Raw genomic sequence first — 20,184 nt, 5'->3', positions numbered from 1 at the left:
GACAAATTAAGTTTATGATTGATTGATTGATTGATTGATTGATTGATTGATTGATTGATTGGACAAAGGGCGGGTCTTCCTGACAATATACTCTTTTTACTCAGGAAAATTACAAAAATAGGGTAACATCTCTGTAGTTGTGTTATTGTTGCAAGGACAAGGTTTATTGTAATGTTTGTTGGATTCTTTTGTCACCTGAAAGCATCGTTAGAGCGACTTGGCCTGTGATTAACTGAGAGTGGAGAAGGCGGCGGGTCAAGTGAGCGTGCGGAGCATCGTGTGGAAATTCCCTCTGTGTGTGTCTGAGTGTCCGTTTGGAGGACAACGAAGGAGCTGCCGGTTCTGTTTAATAATAAAGTGGCTTTACAAGAAGCTCGTCCTGCTGGACGCAGCAATGGTAACGCACAGTGACTTGGAAAAGTAACTGTCATCTGATTACTGGTTTAGAAATAAAAACGCGTTAGATGACTCGTTACTGAAAAAAGTGGTTGTGTAGTGGTTGTAGTTGTTTATTTCTACTGGTTGTAGAAATGATGTTTTAGCCATACTTGACGAAAACAAAAAAAACTTTAGTACCAGGTTACACACCAGACGAAAAGTTAGGAGAACACAGAGCATCCAAAAAAACCTTTCAAAACTATTCACTCACCCTGGACACTGTAGTTACGTCTCCATGCAAACTGAAAGATTTACGTTGTTGGGCAGATATTGGGCACATTGTCTTGCAGATAAGCAGCATTTAAAGGTTTAACAAGCCTAACGGGTCAAAGACCGTTGAGTCACTCACACATTGCTTTATGCCAAGTCATTCACTTCATGCCTACTGATGAATGCAACAGCGTATAACAATTTGTGATTTTTTTTTTGTTGCTGATTTTTCACAGACTGAGGTACTCAGTGTCAGCCCTGTCCTGTATTTTGAAGAGATATAATGCTTAACATCAAAGTCTCACAAAAAAAAGTCGGTCTTTTGTGGAGGCCACAGGAAAGCTTTTAATGCACACACACATTCCCAACTTACCGCTAAAAAAACCCAAAAGGTGTCTTTTTTTATCTCTCTGCATACACCGAAGTGCATTTGACAGATGAAGTCTGTTCGTGAAATACAGCGCCACCGAAAGACCTCTCTTTCATGAATGTTTTTTTCTTTTCAGAGTTAAACAGTCTGTTTGTGACCCGTTGACCATCTCCTCTATTTCTCGTGTGCCTGTTAGGCTTTGCTGTCCTGCTGAAGGAACATCTCTTCCTCTTTGTTCCTTTCGCCATTTGTGTTTGGAGCAGCTCCCCCTTGTTTGTGGAGCTTTCAAGCAGTGAAAGGCCGGGCTTTCAGCTCTTTAGGGGTTTGCTGTGACTTTGCTGTCTGCCGAGGACAGACTGCTTCTACTGTCCTGCTGCTCACTGAACCAGTGTCATTCCTTGAAGCAGCAGCACACTGCAGCGCACCTCAGTGACACGCCCGTGACAGGCCCGTGTTTGTTCCAGTCTGGCTCTCTTCTCTGTATGTGGCTGTCATGCTTGTATGATTGTCAGACTGATTCTTTCCATGTTTCTCTACAAAATACTAAGTTACGTTTGCTTTTAAAGTATTTAACATACAGATATTTCTGTTTCGGATTTACATTTGACTGCATGAAGTCATGCAGAAAACATTGAGTCATATTTGAGTCATACAGTACAAAATGTCTTATTTAATTTTGGGTTGTGTTTTTTTCTTTTCTTTTTTTAATATTTTCAGAACAGAGAAACTCAAAATTACTTTTTATTCATCCAAAACTCTGAGATGCCTCGTATTTTCAGAGGCAGCCCATCGATTGTTTGAAGCTGTCTGGACGATATAATGCACACAGCTCTGAGCCAATTCATGTTGAAAGGACGCTTTCCTTTTAATTTGTTTGAAGGGGAACGTTTTATTCAGCTGAATGCAAAGTGATTTCAAGAACTGTCTGTCCCACATTGTTTTTGGAGACAAGGCAGCATGAACAAAAACACAAGCTCGATTGTCTTCAAATGTTTGTTTCCACTGTCAACAACATGGGATATACATGCTATAATGTCATACATGTGATTAAAACCTAATGATTAAAAGTATGCCTGTGGGGTGGCTATTAGTTAAACTATGATGTACACTTAAGTCTATGATGTTAATGTTGATGTGATTTTAAATCACATGCTGGTGTTTCTATTCTTGAACCCAATTTTATTCTGTTTGTTTGCTTGTTTTTTGCTTTTTTGATCAAGTGTGTCCGCAATTCCCACCAGCAGCATTTTTCAAAGTGGAGTGGTTTGCTGACTTTGTTGTTTTTGTCATTTTACTTTGGTTGTTGAGCTTTTGTTTTGTTCGGGCTTGTTGTCACCCATTCCCATGTAATGTTGGAAAAATCAAGTGAAATACAATACAATCTTGTGCAGTCGGTTTATCTCTGATTGGACAAATATGTTGACATGCGGAGCGTTATTGTACTGATTCATTGCTGTTCAGTCAGTCTTGTCTAATGAATATTGCAAACATCGCAATGACTACAAATGGGCAATAATGCAGCCATAGTATAATGTGTATATTTGTTGTTGTATACGACAGAATACCACTTCAATTGGTTCTCTAATCAGCTAAAGAAAAAAAATGAAATGATGTAAAATAAATCTCTAATAAATATCAATTTGAAATAATATACAATGTGCATTCACTTTCTAGTCGCAGCCTTGTGACATAGATAATCATAAAAATGGAGATGGGGATATCGTATTTTGAGTTAGGTGGTATAGTTCCTATAAGACACAGAAACTAGTTTATGTCTGTATTGGTTAAAGGCTGTTAGGTGTTTGGTTGGTTGGCAGAGTGATGGAGGACACAGCTCAATGAATAAAGCCGTCTCACAGTCTGGTAGCTGCTGGACTTCAGGGCAGAGAACAGTTTGCGTGACAGCAATGGTTGGAGAAGGAGAACAGTGGAATGAGTGGATGCCAGTGGCCTTCATCCTCAGTTTGATGATGGAGATTCAGTTCTGATCAAGGAGCTGTGTCACCTTATGATCTGCTCAGCTGCTCTCACCATACGCTGCAGGTCCTTCTGCAGGACAAACATGCGGGACGTTTCTTCATGGTACACCTTCAGAAGTTGACAGTGAAGGAAAACAGTCTGCATTGTAAATTATTTACCAAGATTGAGGTGCTTTTAAATCAGGTGAAACACCAGGACATGTTAAGTTGTTGTGGATGTGTAGGGGGAAAAGTTTTGACCATATGATATAGGATCTACTTTCATGTCATATGCATGAGGGAAAAAAAGACATTAAAGATTACCCATCACACAACCAGCACATGGATTGAATCTGTCTTCTGTTCTATCACGTTTAACTGCTTTTTGAGTCTGCTTATATAACTCTGAAGAAGAAAGTGTAGCTTAGGTTGTGAATCTAAATACTGATAGCTTCAACCTAAAAAAAAATATTTAAAAAATCCCTGAAGGAAAATCTTCTGAACCAACTGCTTGAATACGTTCGACAGTCCCCACCATTTTCTGTAATTTCAATGGTAATTGCTCCAGACTTATTCATGATGCCCCAGGAAAATTGTTGAGATGCATGTGGTACTTACAGTTCTTTGCATTTTAACCTCAGAGTTGTATTCAGCCTTACCTGTATTTTCAAATAGAGGAAGGAACAATTATAGTGCATATTATCCTGCTGCGCCTCGACATGCTCGGACTTACAAAAGGGGCAAGATCAGAAGGCATCAGCGATGCTGAGGATGCACCATGCTGGGAAGTCTGCAGGAAATACGAATCTATAGAATCTATATTTGAATGAAAGGAGGTTTAGACGATGTAAAAAAGTTTAACATTTCAAAGAACATTGAGTGCAGTTTCTACAGTATACTATTTTGAACAATGCATGCCATATTTTGTAGCATTTAGAATGCATGTTTTTACCGATTCACCCTCACAGTGTGGCTTTGCTGCCGATGCTAGTTCATTAATATTTTAGATAGGCTAGGCTCTAGCATTACTGATATATCAGCTTGGACCTCAACATTATGTTAAGTCTGCAACTCTTACTAAAACACTGTGAAAACAAAACAAACCAAAAAAACAACCCATGCCAGTAAATGTCTTCTTTATTTAATATTTTGCAAGGAAAGCCTCCTGCAGGCCGGATTGTTCACGCTGCTTGCCCAATTTTGGCCCCTGGTTGACACCCCTGCTATGAAGCATATAAATATTGGCAATAAAGTGGTATTTTGAATTTATTTCCTGGGAATTTGACTCATGAAGAGGAAAAAAGGGTCACACTGTAGATCATAAATATGCATGACACACATTTACCTTTTCTGTCAAGACACAGGACAACAGTTGCTTTCACCTTCATCGCTTATATCTAATCAGGTTATTCTTCAGTCTGAATGAAATGTGAGCTCTGGAAATATTTCCTCTAAGATGTTTAGGAGGGATTATATAAACAGAAACATAGCCGAAGCAGTGCTTTTTAACCTGTTTTAGTTTGGCTCAGTTGAAACAGTTCAGCAGAATTAGTGTGAACACACCATTTGTACTCTAGTATCTCAAAGGTGGTCGTGTTCTTGCTCTGCCACTGTTGTACTTGGTGTAATCCAAATGCAATGCATACTACATAATTTTGAGCAATAAAGGCTTTTTTGGTCTGATGACCCATACTGTGCTTTTCATTATGCTCACAAACACACACTTTCCATTGTAAAACTCTACCAATTATTAATTCTTAATGCAATCTTTTTACAACTCTTTCATTTTATTTTTTTTAACCTTTTCTTTGTTTGATTTCTTGACGTATCATTTGCCAAATTTAGATTTATTGTCTGGAATATGTTTGATAACTTCCAACTTTCAATTTGTGCTCATGGGGGCTCAGTGCACCATCTCATCATTCATCGAATTCAAGTAAATTCATGCGTAAACTGTTCTCAGGGAAACATGGCCTCATGCCTGCAATACCCTCATTTAAAAACTCTGATTTGGGCATGTTATTATTTATGGTGTTATTCTCCGTCAACCTCAAAACACAAGCAACTCAAAAGTGCAATCTGATTTGCATGAGTATGCAATTTAGCATGTTTTATACATGATCTTAGTAAATCAGGCCAATTGTGAGCATGACTACTAATGTGGCTATTTTTGTGGCTACTGATTTTCATGTCAGTAGCCACAGAAATATTCCCCATGTCCTCGCGTTTAGTAATCATAAAAGTTAGTGTATCAAATGTACATTTTGATCTGCACCGAGCACGCACCTCGGTTCGTAGCGACCAGTGTGAAAGCATCGTATTCGAGGCCACTGCCACTGATGGAAACTGCAGGGAGCAACAATCCGAACTCAACTGCGTGAGCACTGCTGTGCTAAACGGTTCTTAATATAATTTAACACCAATTTGTGCCTCTGCTTATTGACCATGCTAGACCTCATTTTACTGCCTCTACATCAGTGACACTTTTATTTAAAAATAACACATTCAAATTATATTAAGTCTTTGTTATCATTGAAATTAGTTCACTTTCAAAAATTGCTGATTCTCCTGTTTTTTTTTCCTTCCCCTGGTCCTATTTGGCAGCAAAGGTGTACAATATTATATGATTGAGAGTCTTTAATTGTCAGAACAGTTTTTGCTCTTGCAACAGCAAGAGATTGGGAATTTCCTCCTGTTACTGCCTTTATTGACAACTGGCATGGCTTCAGGGTGGAAATGCTCGGAAACAGACAGGTTAAAGGGGTGATGCAACAGATTGATCCACATTGTAGATTGATGCACACTGTACACGTCCATCTTCTACACCACTTAATCGTAGTTGCTGATATATCAAAGTTACCTTTACCACACAGATCTGAACACCTCCCAGCCATCAACAGTAGCACATCCAGACAAGCCTGAGCAGCACTTTCCAAAAATATGTAAAGCAACCAAGACAGAAATAAACTGTAGGTGAATGAATTGCGATAGAGAACAAACAAACAACAGCAACACATCTCATCCTTCATATATGGATAAGAGTGTGTCCATGCGCGCCCCAGCCAGGAGGAGCTTGCAGGAGAAGCAGAAGGGCCACGTTGCTCCAGGCCCCAACACAAGGAACCAGACCAAGACTGAACAAAGCACAGAATTCCCGGGCTGACCAGGAGGAAGAGCCCCACCCCACCAAGGAAGACCCATTCAATTTAACAAATTCCCACCAAACTGTCAGAGATGTGCTAATATTAATTCTTTTGAAAGACCTGTGTTTTTTGATGACAAGATGGAAAAAAAAATGTATGATTCTCCAGATGCACTCTGCACTCAGCTGAAGCTGAAAGTGAAAATGTTGCTCTCCCATCACAGACTGTCTGGTCGCAGAGCACGATGTACTTGTCCATCAAACACTCAAATACAGAAAGTTATCAAAAACCTGTAGAAGTCGTGACTTTAAAATGCTGGATGGTGGATAAATATTTAAGCAAAACCTTGCAGCAAATTAATTTAGCATTTTGCAGTATTTGTTTTTTGACTTTGAAACCTTTTGTACCACAACAATGTTAAGCCATCAAGGGTACGTATGTACATATATATCCCCAGTCTCAGGGCCGTAAGGAGAAAAGAACACCTCAACAAAAAATCTGAATGAAAAATTCAACATTAGATTTGTAGAGTTTTGTTAAATAAGGGTATTTTACCTACTTGGAAGCTAATCTGGGATTTAAGTGGTTGTTGGAATTCATCTCCTTTCTGAACAGAAGGGGCCTAAGCCACATGACCTCCCCCATACCACAAGGCCCTGGAAAAAAAAAAAAAAAAGCAAGACTGCACAAACACCCAGGAAGCCAAACTGCAAAAGGCGTGCAATTGAAAGGCTAACAGATGCGAAAAGCATGAGAGAGAGAGAAACAGAGGAGGAGGCCGGCACAAAGGTACAAACCACATATACAACATCTCATTGGTTTAGATATCAAACCTCAAGCCTTTTTTTGTATAAACGCAATCCGTTGTGTTATCAGTTTCTGGTGAACAAGGCAGAACTGTAAGCTTATTGAGTATACAGGCATCATCGGTGTCTGTCAACATAGCATATTTTCTTTTAGATTGTGTATACCAGAGCCCTAAGCCTCTCCGTGTTCCTCCCGTTTGTTTACTCATAGTGCCTTCTCTCTTAATCTGCCATGGTGAGAATTACGTGGGCACTGGAGGAGCTCGAATTCTGAGGCAAACAAATGCAATGGTAATGTGCTCGGGAACACTCTGGTATCACACGAACCAGTGACGCCCTCCACCGCCCGAGTCTGAACTTCAAACACCTGCCAACCACACAAACTCCAGTAGACCCTCATCAGGCTGAGTTGTGGGCTGAGACGTAAGGATGCTTTTTGTTTTTTGTTTTGTTTTTTTTTGTTTTCAAAGAGGGTTTTTTTTTTTCCTCCCCTCAAAGAAAGATAAAACACTAGTCAGATGTGATAATCCACAAAAGACGTATTTAAAACAGATCAAGACAATAACACTACAAAGCAAAGCAAATCTGACAATGGGACATCATGCAGTAATCAAACCGTATATAATATGAAATAATTCATGCTAAGATCACTTTAACAATGATTAAACTGTTTTCAATATTTTGACCAAATTTTTAGTCCATGTGTGATTTAATGCTAGTGGATCCTTGAAGAGAATTTTAATTTTAAATGTACACTTATTTCACAGGCAAGTCAACAAATTCTCATTCAAAATGGTGGGGAAATGATTTTTGAAACATGGTATGAAGTAAAAATAGGGAAGTTAGTAAAATCTCATGCTATATGTCTGACAGTTTTGGGTGATGGCGACCAACCGGCAAATAATGGATCCGTGATTAGTTCAAGTATTGGGGTTATGCTGCGGGATCATCGGGTCGTGGTTCATAATGAACATAAAACTGATTGTTCCACGCACTGTGAGTTGTTGGTTCCTTAGTTGTCTCTCTATATTGATACTATGGTGTTGATCTGTGAAAACAAACTGAGCAATCACAGAATTCATAGTGAATTACCTGAATGATTGCCCCGATTGAGGAAGAGCAACAACGTATATGGCTGCTGTCCATCAAGGTGTCCCAAATATTATATGCTGATATCAAACAGCAGAATGTATTGTGACAAAAGTTTGGCAAAGGACTTCAATCATTGATTTCACAAAACAACAAAACAAAATGCTGGATGGGCATGACCGACACTTAGCTGTGCCGCTCATCCCACAAATGCAAATTGCTTACAAATATAGCACCACTTCAAATGAAAATACAGGCTTTCAAATAGCATAGAATTTATTTCCAATCACAGAAGTCTGTCATTCTTGTGCATAGTTGGTTCCATCTAGGCAGGTTGGATTTTCTGCATATGATTATTATCAGAATACTGTTTGACTTCTGTGCAGTCACGTTTCTTCGGAGTAGCAGTTGAATACTTTTAAAAGTGTTAGTTAACATAAATCTTTAAGAGGGAATTAATTCCTCTACACCCCAGTGACTGTGGTGGTAGAATAGCACTTCTCTGTTATTCATTCCCTTCTCTTCATCTCCTCCTCTCTGTTTTCCCCAAAGACCCGGTGGCATGATAATTTCTCATTTGATTCAGTTTTGCCTGGCAGAAGAGAGCTAAGCTCACTGATAAGATCTCCTTAAGAAGCAGACAAGTTGTCAGTAATGAAGGGAATTGCTTTGATCCGTCGACAAATAGGTCATTTAGACAGGGTCTGGTTTCTGATGCTGGATGATACAGCCATGACTCTCTTTCTCTCTCACGCTCTTTATCTCCCTCGCTCTTTCTCTTTCACAATCAATCTCTCTTGGTCCCCCCCCCCCCAACAGACACATATTTAAAAACCGTCAAAAGAGGGGAATTCAAATGAAAATAAAGCGCGGGGGGGGGGGGGGCAAAGCAGTACATTCTTTGTAATTATCAAGCACCGATGAAGAAATATTTTTGTTATTTATTGTCCAACTGAAAGATTTTGTGCATTAGTATACATGCATTAGTGTGGTTGTATGCTCAGGTGTAAGGTAGGATATTACCGCAGCTACAGAGAGAGAGAGAGTTTCCATCTTTTCATTAAAGGAAATAGAGGTACTTGTGCAGTTTTGAGCAGCTCTTCGTGTTCATCTCATGCTGGGCTCTTTTCAACACATTCCCTCCTTTACTGGAGCTAAATGGCAGAATGACAGTAGGAGCTGCTCACCATTGAAATGACATCCTGCCTGTCACAATATCCTGTGATGAAAGCACGGGGCTGATAACGTGCAACAACACTTTGCCGCTTCATTTTTTTTGACACTCATTATTGGATCCCTTAACACATGACTATGTGTACTGCATCCATACATTTATTGAATCATTAATCAGAAAACATAGTGCCAGCTGCACTTTGACATCACTTTGCACATTGTCAGTTTTGAGTTATTGAGACAAGCTTAGTTTTGGGGATTGAAGACGAAACAATGTTGAATTCTAAACCTTTCTGGAGATCATTAGTTGGCATAAACAAAATCTTTGAGCAGTGGAGAAAACACAATTCTCCACGCTTGAATGCTCATGTGTATGCCCGCGCAGCCATCCACAAATATTTGGTGGAAGCAGATGAGGATAACAATTCTGGCACCACCCATCAACAGTCTTAAAGGCGCCTGTCTACGTGAGCATTGTGGGAGGTAGAGCTAATTGGTTGGAATGGCTGTGGAAACGCGCGGCTCAAACCTCCCCTCCGTGTCCCACCTCAAGCGGGATGACTTGGAAGCGGGTGGGAAATCAGGAGGGCGGGGAAAACCCAAATGGAATTATGGAGAGCTATCACTTCCTAACTGGTGAGGATTTATACGCCACTGCCAAGGCCAACGGATTGAAGTAATTTCATTTTTCATGCATGGCTTCTGTCCCTACAGAGACCTGAAGCAGAGAGGGAGGGGGGGGGGGGTTATGAGAGAGTACAGCAGAGGGGAGATGTGGGAGGAAAGGGGGGGAGTGGAGATGAGAGAGAGAGGGAGATGGTAAGGAGAAGGGAGGGCACAGGAAAAGAGAGACAAGGAGAGGGGAGGAGGAAAGCAGGATGAATGAGACTGGAGACACTTTGGCAGGCAGATGTGTAATAATTGCTTGTATTTTCTAATATGACAGGAGAGGTAAAGGGGCCCCTGTGCTTCTGTGTCTTTTTCACTTTACGTACAGGAGGGTAATGACAGTACATTGAGAGTTCAACTAAGCTGCTTGCTTGGATATTTGTTAGTTTGTTGGTGTTTAACGGCTGGAGTTTCTTTGAAGTAATAGCAGTGGATGCCGGCAGCTCGTTAATTATCATAGCTGTCAGCAGTAATTCACTGAGAAGTGTGCAAGGCATCCTGACGTTTTCCTCCCCCTATTCCCCAAAGAAAGCGCACATACATACATACATACACAAATAAAATTAGTGGGCCGCTGTGACAGCTCCTCTGGCATTCTTTGGCAAATGTGTCTATAACTGATCACACTTGTGTGATTAGGAAGACACACCTTGACTGTCTTCCGCTTACGGAGAGCGGATAATCATGTTAATGCTGATGACAAGGAAGAGAAGGGAAAATGGTTATAATAGCTGCTTCAGCATTGGTGACAGTTTTTTATTCCAGCAGTCAGAGGAGTCAGGATGACACCTGCCTAATATGTCCTTCCCTTGTCCTTGTTAGTTGCTGCAGCTATTTTCACAGCAGGGCAGAATTTCTGGTGTGTCAAAAGTGTGGCTAAATTGGTTTCTCGAGTGGTGAAAGATAGAGACAACTTTGGACAGTCTTACTCTTCTTGTGCACTCAGACTTTTCACTGAAATAGTCATTGATTAGAAGAAAAAGGTTGGCAATATCTCTCTCTCTCTCTCTCTCTGTCTCTCTCTCTCTCTCTCTCTCTCTCTCCCTCTCTCTCTCGTGCGTGCGTGCGTGCGTGTGTGTGCACATCTGTACAGGATGTTCCTGCATACAAGAGTAAAGTATATGATTGACTCATTTTGATATACCAGTTGATTTCACGGGTTGTCATATAGTTAATGGACAGAAATGGGATGCTTGCAGGTTTGGACTGTATTTGGGCACCAAATTGAATAACTCTCCCAAATGAGTCCCAATTACACAGCACTTCAGTCCAAATCACAGGCCCAGCAGTGCACTTAATGCACCTATTAGTTGCCTATCTGGCGAGGGAGGCTGAACCAAAACGCAGGCTCATTTTTTCGAGAACATCCTGCTTCCCATGTCCCACAGTTATTAAATAATTTTCTTTCTGTGTGCACCGCTGGTTTTCTGACCTATTGTCTTCTGGCTTCTGTTTTTGCTTCGGCAAAATGTGTTTATTGTTATGTTGCCTGTTCTCCAATTACATGACTACTACAATCTCATATATTCACTTTCCTATCTAATTGTCATTTTGGTTCACAACAAGTCTGCAGTCGCTGTGTGGCTCCAGAAAGTCTTCATGAATCACTAGCAAACTGTCAGAGTGAGCGGTAAATACATGTTGATTTCATTTCTCACTCCCTAGAATATTGAATTCAAATTTTTCTTTTGAAGCAGCCCAATTCTGGCAAACAGAGTATGCAGCGCTCTCTGCAGCTGCACTAATGAAAACCTTGAGCACGTAGAGGCTAGAAATGGAAAACTGTGATAACAGTGTGTGTGTGTGTGTGTGTGTGTGTGTGTGTGTGTCTGTGTGTGTGTGTGTGTGTGTGTGTGTGTGTGTGTGTGTGTGTGTGTGTCTGTGTGTGTGTCTGTGTGTGTGTGTGTGTGTGTGTGTGTGTGTGTGTGTGTGTGTGTGTGTGTGTGTGTGTGTGTGTGTGTGTGTGTGTGTGTGTGTTGGGGAGGGGGGGTTCATTTGGGGAGACACAGCAGGTCCCAGGGCGAGCGTTGGGCATGGTTTGGTTGGGCTGAGTCTCTTGGAAATAAATGACATGTGAAGTTGTAGAAACTCAATTCTGTATGTTTGCTCGGCCGCCTTTTGCAGGATTCCAATGAATATTACGAAATATGAAGTTTCTGTGAACAATATTGCAAAGCACAATGGCAGAATATTGAAAAAGTATTTCGTTGGCTATAGGAGTTTATATTTTATGGCTTTGGAAAATAATCAATTTGAATTCAGGTCGTATACAGGGCAGCATGATGGTGTAGAGGTTAGCACTGGAGTGAATGCATGAATGAATGGATAAATGAATCTTCAATTGCACAGAAATGTTGACTTTCCTCTTTGTTGTTGTGATGCAGATTCGTTCGGACCAGGATCAGGACATCTCAATTCGATACAGCATCACTGGGGTTGGAGCAGATCAACCGCCGAACGAGGTGTTCAACATCGACCCCGTGGTTGGCAAAATGTTTGTCACCAAACCTCTTGATCGAGAACATCGTTCTTCTTATCATGTGAGTGTCCCCACCGCAACAGTAATGCCTCGACTGAGGGCTTTTCTGAATCGGCCTGTGCACAGCAGCACATGTACTCATGAGGGTGAGGAAAATGTGATCATTAATCATTAAACACGGCACCTGTCACAGCCAGTGTGTTTCATTGGCCTGTCAGTAGCATAAGCACACGATGAACCAACAGAACATGTGAAAATAGCTCAGGATGATGTTATCATTTTGCTTCATTTCTGAGTTGAGAAAATATTTGTAACTTCACTGCTTTCGGTCCTGAAAGTAGGAATACAATAAGCCCTGTAGAGCAAGTCTGTCTCATTAAAAATGTCAAAATTCGCTCCATGTTGAAAGGTGAATAATTACCCCATTGGCATCTGGTGTGTTTAACCAGGACATAGACTGTACTGGAGGACTTGTTTTCATCCAATGCTCCAGGCACAGCCATCCTTTTTCTTTCTGTGCGTGCTGTGCTTTTGACAAAATACCAACACCTGCACCGCCTCATTTGAATGAAACTTCTATCTCTTTGTGCCTTTGCTGTCAGCTATGTGCTGTGCATGCTGTTCCAGACATGGAATCGAGAGGATTGCGTTTAGATTTGAAGAAAGTGCAAACTTGTTGTACTGATGCTTAAGCTCATCTTTTTGCATGCTGTGGAGGAATAAAATCGGAGAAAAAAAAAAGAAAAGAACCCCAGCGCTGTGATGTACTGAAACGCAACACGGGGTTCATCAATTTCATTTTCTGTCTGCTTTTCTCCGTCTCTGTACCTGCCACTATCTCTGTATTTATATGTGCATCTACTCTGAGCTACAGTCTTTAGGAGCTTGCAAGGCTAACCTTTCAGTGGGAGGTGAGCAGATTTATACCCAAGGGAAGCTCCAATCAATGAGGTGATTTGTTAAGAAAGGTGGGGGGTTCCAACTAAAGGCTGCCTAAGTTAACTGCACGTTTGTTGTAGAGAAGAAGCATTTGTGTGGAATACAAAGTGAGGTGGGAAAACAGAAGAGACGAGGTAAAGATGTACGTGTAAACAGGTGAAAGATTGTGCAGTTCAATTAAAGGGCTGTCTCGCCCAGCGCCGTTAAAGCAACACGAAAGCAAATGAGCTCCACTCTATGAACAAAATATATCCTCAGTCCGTGTGCGTTAAATTGAGGGGCAGAGTTTATTTATTGTGCTTCGTTATCCAATGCGGGACTCCGATGCACACAAAGTCAGCGTTTGACTTTGTGTTCCTGCTTTTGTTTACTTCATATTTCAAGCAAGGACAGAACAAAGTTACGGTCTACTTCTTTTCATTCTCAAACAATGTGCACTCTGAAATTCAAAACCAGCCATGCAACAAGATGCATTTTCATGAGAGAGAGAAAAAAAAAAACACACACACACACACACAAAAAAAACAAACCTTGAAGCTTTTTGGGTCTGCCGTTATCTCTATCTGGACGCCGCCTCTTGCCAAATGCAGAACACAGCCTTTCAAGATAATAACTTTAATGTGGGCCCAGAATTACATTTGACCTTCTTTAAACATGGCAGTACTCTCTGACTTCCACTGTTACTGGAATTAGGGTCTGGGTGAGTTGGGATGTGGGATGGATGGATGAAGGTGGGCATAGATAAGGAGGGAGGGGATCGACTTCATAGCCTGTTACGGCACGGTGAGGTGGGAGATGTGATGGGGGGCACATGGGTATTGGGTGCAGAACAGATCAGACAATGCAGTGGACAAAAGTAAAGTGAAATTAACCTTCGGGAGACCTGGAGACGCAATTTTGGTGGAGTTGTGGAGTGGAGGCAGACAGTGGATAGGGGAGGATGAGCAGCAGTGGAGAGGATCCTCACCTCTGTGAGGAGAAGAAGTCGATAGAGAATGCTACTTATTCTATTTCCTGTGCAATGAGCCTGGGGGCTATTTCATTTATCTGGTTCTCATCCTCCTGCAGAGTCCAGGAAACGTTTTCCTATCGGGCATATGGGAAGAGTATCATTCCCTCAATTCTCCATACATGATGGAAAAATCTGCACAGGTTCTAATGCCTCATATTTCTTCTCATCTGTTCGCTGCGTGTTTTCATTTTTCTTCCTGTCAGTCTTTCCCACTTTTGTCACTTTTTCTTCCACTCCTCTTTTAGCTTGGCTTTTGATGCATATCAAATATAATACAGCGGAGGGTCCTTCGCCTGGAATTGATCGCTGACGTGTTTGCTGAATAAATATTTTCCAGCCTATGTTGTTTGACGCAGATTGTCTATAGTATCAGGTTGGGGTTTTTCTTTTCTTTTTTTTACTTCATATGATATAAACTAAACATCCTCGGTGCTTCCAGTTGACAGGAATATCCCTGAATAAGTCATGTTCAGGGAAATAAACATTCACAAGTAAGGTGAAGAGAATCCAAACAGCTTTGGAGGGAATTCATTTTGAAAGGCCATTTCAGTTTGTCTGTTTGACCTTCAAATACTCCATGTTTCCCTGATAATCCTTCTCTATTTTCTCTGCCCTCATTTTCATTTATTCAATGTTTTTTTTGTTTTATTGTTTTTTGTTTTTTTTCTTAACTCCAGACTTACTGAGAGTGAAAGCAACCAGGACACATTTTGTAGGATGTATTGATTCCTGTAATAACTTCATGTCAAAACTTTGCGAGAAATCCTTGTTGGTGATTCCATTGATCTGAGCACAGCTGAGTTGAATTTGAGATGGGCTGACTATGTTTGTGGAGTCAGACGCAAGTGAAGAGATTTCAAGGCTCTCTTTCAAACAAACTCAGACAGAACGTTGGCCGAGGATCCAACGCACTGATTCTGAAACAAGACACCTTGCTTTTACAAAAGAGGCAACTTCCAACAAAATAAGATGTTTCTTGTTTTGGTTTCTGCCGAGATAAAAAAAAAAAAAAAAAGAAAAGGAAGAAACTTCTGGGAACAAAGTGTAAAAGAGATAAGGAGTCAGAAGGAAGAACATGACCGCAAAGGCAATTTCTCAACAAGAAAAATATCCTGAGTTTTACTGACCTTATTTAATATTTTTGTTCATGTTTCCAGAAATCTTTTTGAAGTTCCTATACCGCATAATTCAGTAATGCTGATTTTTATCAGTCTGTCGACAGTGCAGAGGTGTTTCGAGTTTGGCAGTAGACGCACCCAGAGGGTGTCTGCTGTTTTATTTATGTTGTCCTTTCCTAGGCTTTGAACATGGGGGAATACCCAGGGGGGTATCTCAGCCTCATTGTAAGTGAACAACATTCATAGACACAATTTGTTCAATAACTAGACATGGACCACCCAAACATACAAGTCAGGATCACAAAGAGCTGTTTTCAGAAATAGAAATTGGAGGGGGAAAAAGTACCAGTTCCGCAATTTACTGAAGTACGAAAATAAAAATTAAGATTGAATTCCCACTTTTATCACTACATGACAGGGTTAAAAAGTCATGTAGTTTAAAGCAGTGTCACGCCAGAGCGATCATTCTCAAGTAACAACACATGATCGTGATTGAGTCAAAGTTTTGAGTCAGAAATATTGCTCCAAATACAAACGCAAACAGGAAATAACCTTGGAAGGACTTTTTCTTTTGAGGCTCAAATATGGAGTCTTATAATTCAACAATTATTGTAACTTGATGTAACCTCAGCTACTCTAAATCATCATTTGTAGAGGCCGAAAGAAGTGGCAGTCCTTTATGGGGAAAAGTACAGATATTTGTGTTCAATTATAATTATAAAAAGTACAAAAGTCATCCAAAAAGAGTAATGAATGCCTTACAAATCTACTTAAGTATAGTTATGAAGGTACATGTTTTCAATACATTATAAGCATTGTAGTGTACTACAGTTTGTCAACATGATCTCCTGGAGAATATAGTTTCTCTCACAAACTACTGACTTCAACATCATTTAGTAACTTTGGGATTATATGTCAAGATGCAACCTATTAAGATCACAATCTTGAATCATCTTATTAAGTATTGCAAGTTGATGAATATAGTTTGAACAAAGTACTTGTAGAATAACATTAATAGGTATTCTGGGAGAAAATGCTTCCTTTTTTAGAGGTCTCACCAAATATTGTGTGACAGTTTTCATTTGACAGAAATTTTTAGTTATGTCTGCATTTTATAATCTCGCTTCATGTTGAGAATTTATGAACATGCTAATATGTAAAAAAAACAAAATTTGAGTTGTATGTCTATATTCTAGAAAACAAAACATGAGGCAAAAAAGAATATCATAAACTGTGATATATTTTATTTATGTAAAGGATATCCAACAAATCAATGAGGAATGAGCCAGTTCAATGCACACAAGACAGAAGTGAAATGTCAAAAGTTACTACTTGCCTTGAATTCAGAGCATTAAAAGCTACAAAAAAAGACAGAAATAATTGGGATTAGTCAAGCTATTACCACCTTAAAAATCAGCCAGAATCAAGAGCTTTCAATCTGTTAGATTATTTTAATGGTATCTTTAAAGATCTGAATAAAAAAAAAAATAGCAATGGACAGTGTCGTATCATGCTGGTCCTCAAATTACTCCACTGGCCTCCTGTGGGTCAGATGGTAGAGTTTAAAGAGTTTTAAATCTTGCTCCTTGTTGGCAAAGCACAAAATGGGTTTGGAGCAAAATACATGTCAGAGTGACTTGTTGGTTATTAAGATGCATTAAACACCAAATGCGGCCTGAAAATTTTTTATTCTTGAATCCAAGGTAAACACTCACTAAATATGTAAATTATCGATGAATTCATTACTTTATGTCTCATAATTACAATCACGAGCCGTAATCTGAACCCTCGTCGTGTGTTTTTGTGTTGCCCAGCTGCGAGCCCATGCTGTGGACATGAATGGGAACCAGGTGGAGAACCCCATCGATCTGTATATCTTCGTCATCGACATGAACGACAACAGGCCTGAGTTCAAGAACCAGGTCTACAACGGCTCCGTGGACGAAGGCTCCAAACCAGGTAATGACACAGAGACGAGACGAAACAAGACATGAACTTTGAAACGGGAGCAATCAAAACAAAGGCACATTCAATAGAAAAGACTCAAAGGATTTGTGGATGCCTGACATATTTAGGGATGGGTGGAGAGCACAAGAGTGGCTTGCATGTCTGGAGATATTGGTGTTGTTAAAAGTATGACTACACTTGTGAATCTTTGACGCAACTGACAATTTTCCATTCCCCTTGATTTAGCAGACAGACGGAGAATCTGTCTCCTACAGTGGCTTTTCATTTAGCCTGGCGCAGTAGTGGTCATAAACCAAAGAGGGTGCTCAGGCTGGAGAGGAGATTGAGGATTAAATGTACCACACTGTAGCACCACTGGGTCATTTTATGTCTAACCTCAGAGCGGAAGAATCACAGAGATGAGCTCTCTGTGTGCAAGCCTGTGTGAGTGCTAGTGCGATGAGCCAGAGTTTATTGCACCAGGGGTGATCTCAAGAGGTGTCCAGGTGCTCATTTTCCTTTCTCTCTATTTTGCTTTTTTCTTACTTACTGTCCTTATATCTTTTCGTTTTCTTTTTTTCTTTCTTCCCTGCTCCCTCTTGTCCCCGTCGTTTGTCTCCTTCCTTCCCTCTCTGGTGCAGTTCCGGCACCCTGAGCTTTGCCCCACGCAGCACACAAGTCTCTCCGGATTGCATGACATTCAGCTGAACAATAATCATAAAAAAAGAGAGTTTTGGAATTTAGAGCTCCAGTGGTTTCAATGGAAGGCCAATTACAGACTTGAATTAGTTTGCAAATTAAAGAGTCATTATGAGGACCTAATCCTGTCAGGCACAGCTTAGGACGCCCGTACAAAGGGTCCACATTAAACCCCCTAAGAGTGCAGCTTAATGAAATTACCCCGACGATGTGTGACACATTGTGATCCCTCATCTCCTCGTCTCTATCCCTCCATCTATAGGGGAAAAAGGGATGGGTGGATTGCTGATAGTCACTCCACTTGGAGTCAAACCAAATATGGAGTCTGTCCTCTATTTCTCTTCCCTTTCCCCTCCCTCCCTCTCTCCCTCTGTTCCTAACAGCTTTTTTTCCACGGCTCGCTGAGAGGCCTTTAGAGTGCTCCCTCTGGCCGAGTCATTGACAAATGTTGCTTTGAAATGTAATGAAGTTTGAAATGGGAGCTGCGGTTACAATTATCCTCGGACAGGGCCTGTCACTGGCATGATATCACTATCTCTGGCAATTAGAATCAGCTACGAGAGCGAGAGAACAAGAGCGCGAAAGAGATGGAGAGATTGGGTGACAGGCAGTGATCCCAGAGAGTTATGTGGGTGTGTAGAGGCAGGAAAGCAAACAAGTGGTGCATTCATGGAGGTATAGTGGTTTATTGTGTGCAAGGGAACTGTGTCCACATACTTTATGGCTGTGCTCACTTGTGCTTGTAATCAAGGTAATTATAATTAGAGCGGGTTTGAATCCGTCCTATTGATGCAAAATACAATGCGTATTATGTACCTACAAAAACTCATCATAATTAGATTTGCTGACATATTATTGTCATATGTACTTTTGTTTGCGGTAATTTTTGAAGTCCTCATTCCAGAGCAGGTGGCCAGCGTTTCTTCGTAAACCTGCAGCTATCAATTAGCTGCATTTGAAGTGTTATCAGACTGTTATGTCGCCTCCAACTGGTTTATTAGCCATTTTTATGCACACATTAACCATTACCTTTGCTTGATTGCCACTCGTAGTCTTTAAAAATCTGTTTGTGAGGTGGTTGATAGAGCAGAGCAGAGCAATGTTCAAAGCGCATTAGCAGCCTCTTTTTGTCTTGTTTTAAAGTATCCCATTCACATAAATGACAGGGCAATCTACTTTGGGGAAAATGGCTAATAAACCTTGAATTACAGTATTTCCTCAGTTGCTAAGTGAACGGCAGCACACGTGGGATTGCACAGGAACTGGAATGATGATGTCTTTCTGAGTGATAATAGTTAAATGTTTAGAGATCTATGAGATGAAGAAATGAAAATGTAATTTTATTCAAAGGCATTATTTACTCGCTTCACTTTATTAGTACGTGGTTACATTACCTTTAATTGAAATTCAAGTGGAGCAAAGACTTTTCCCTTTTTTTTTGCCTGTGGATGTCAACGTTAATCATTTCTGTCTCTTGCCAGGAACGTATGTGATGCACGTGTCAGCGTTCGACGCAGACGACAACACCACAGCTAATGGAATGGTTCGCTATCGAATCCTCTCCCAGACACCACACAGCCCAATCCCGAACATGTTCACCATCAACAGCGAGACGGGGGACATCGTGACGGTGGCGCCTGGTCTCGATCGGGAGGTCGGTGTTTTGGCTCTTATATTCATAAAAAAAATATTATCTGAGTTAGTCCTCCAAATGAAAATGAAAAAATACTTGGTTGTTATTTTCTCGAGCCCTTGAACTGCATACATGTGGTCAGAATGCAGCTTGATGGGTTCAAAAGCATTGTCTACCATGATGACTGAGAGATGACTTTCAAATGTTGCCATGTGTGACCACACACACATGCACGCACGCGCTCAATTCATCTTTTTTCAACAGTAAATTGTCTGCGGTCACCTTGTTTACGGAGCCCTAAAAGTTGTGACAAGATCCAAATGTGTTTATTCTCGCAACATGGATGTGCCAGTGACAACTCTGCAAAGAAATCTCAGAGACAGATCATCCTCCCAAACTGTCACCAGTGACAGACCTATTAACAACACATCACGCCACAGTGGGCCGCTCACTTTGTGGTGTGTGTGTGTGTGTGTGTGTGTGTGTGTGTGTGTGTGTGTG

General features: G+C 40.7%; 1 protein-coding gene across 1 annotated transcript in view; it reads left to right on the top strand.

Annotated features, from left to right (window-relative positions):
• The window catches only part of LOC308129865 (cadherin-4-like), a gene marked incomplete at its 5' end in the record, with an annotated part of 228,922 nt that overhangs the window by 179,582 nt on the left and 29,156 nt on the right, over positions 1 to 20,184 (top strand). The window contains 3 exons of the mRNA XM_080495974.1: positions 12,241 to 12,396; positions 17,219 to 17,363; positions 19,532 to 19,704. Coding sequence (XP_080352100.1) covers positions 12,241 to 12,396; positions 17,219 to 17,363; positions 19,532 to 19,704 — 474 coding nt within the window. The remainder of the gene's footprint in view (positions 1 to 12,240; positions 12,397 to 17,218; positions 17,364 to 19,531; positions 19,705 to 20,184) is intronic.

Source organism: Blennius ocellaris (genome assembly GCF_963422515.1).
Source record: "Blennius ocellaris genome assembly, chromosome: 5".
In the NCBI taxonomy this organism is placed as follows: Eukaryota; Metazoa; Chordata; class Actinopteri; order Blenniiformes; family Blenniidae; genus Blennius; species Blennius ocellaris.
Note: the sequence above shows the minus strand (reverse complement) of the source record. Positions and strands in the feature narration are given on the sequence as shown.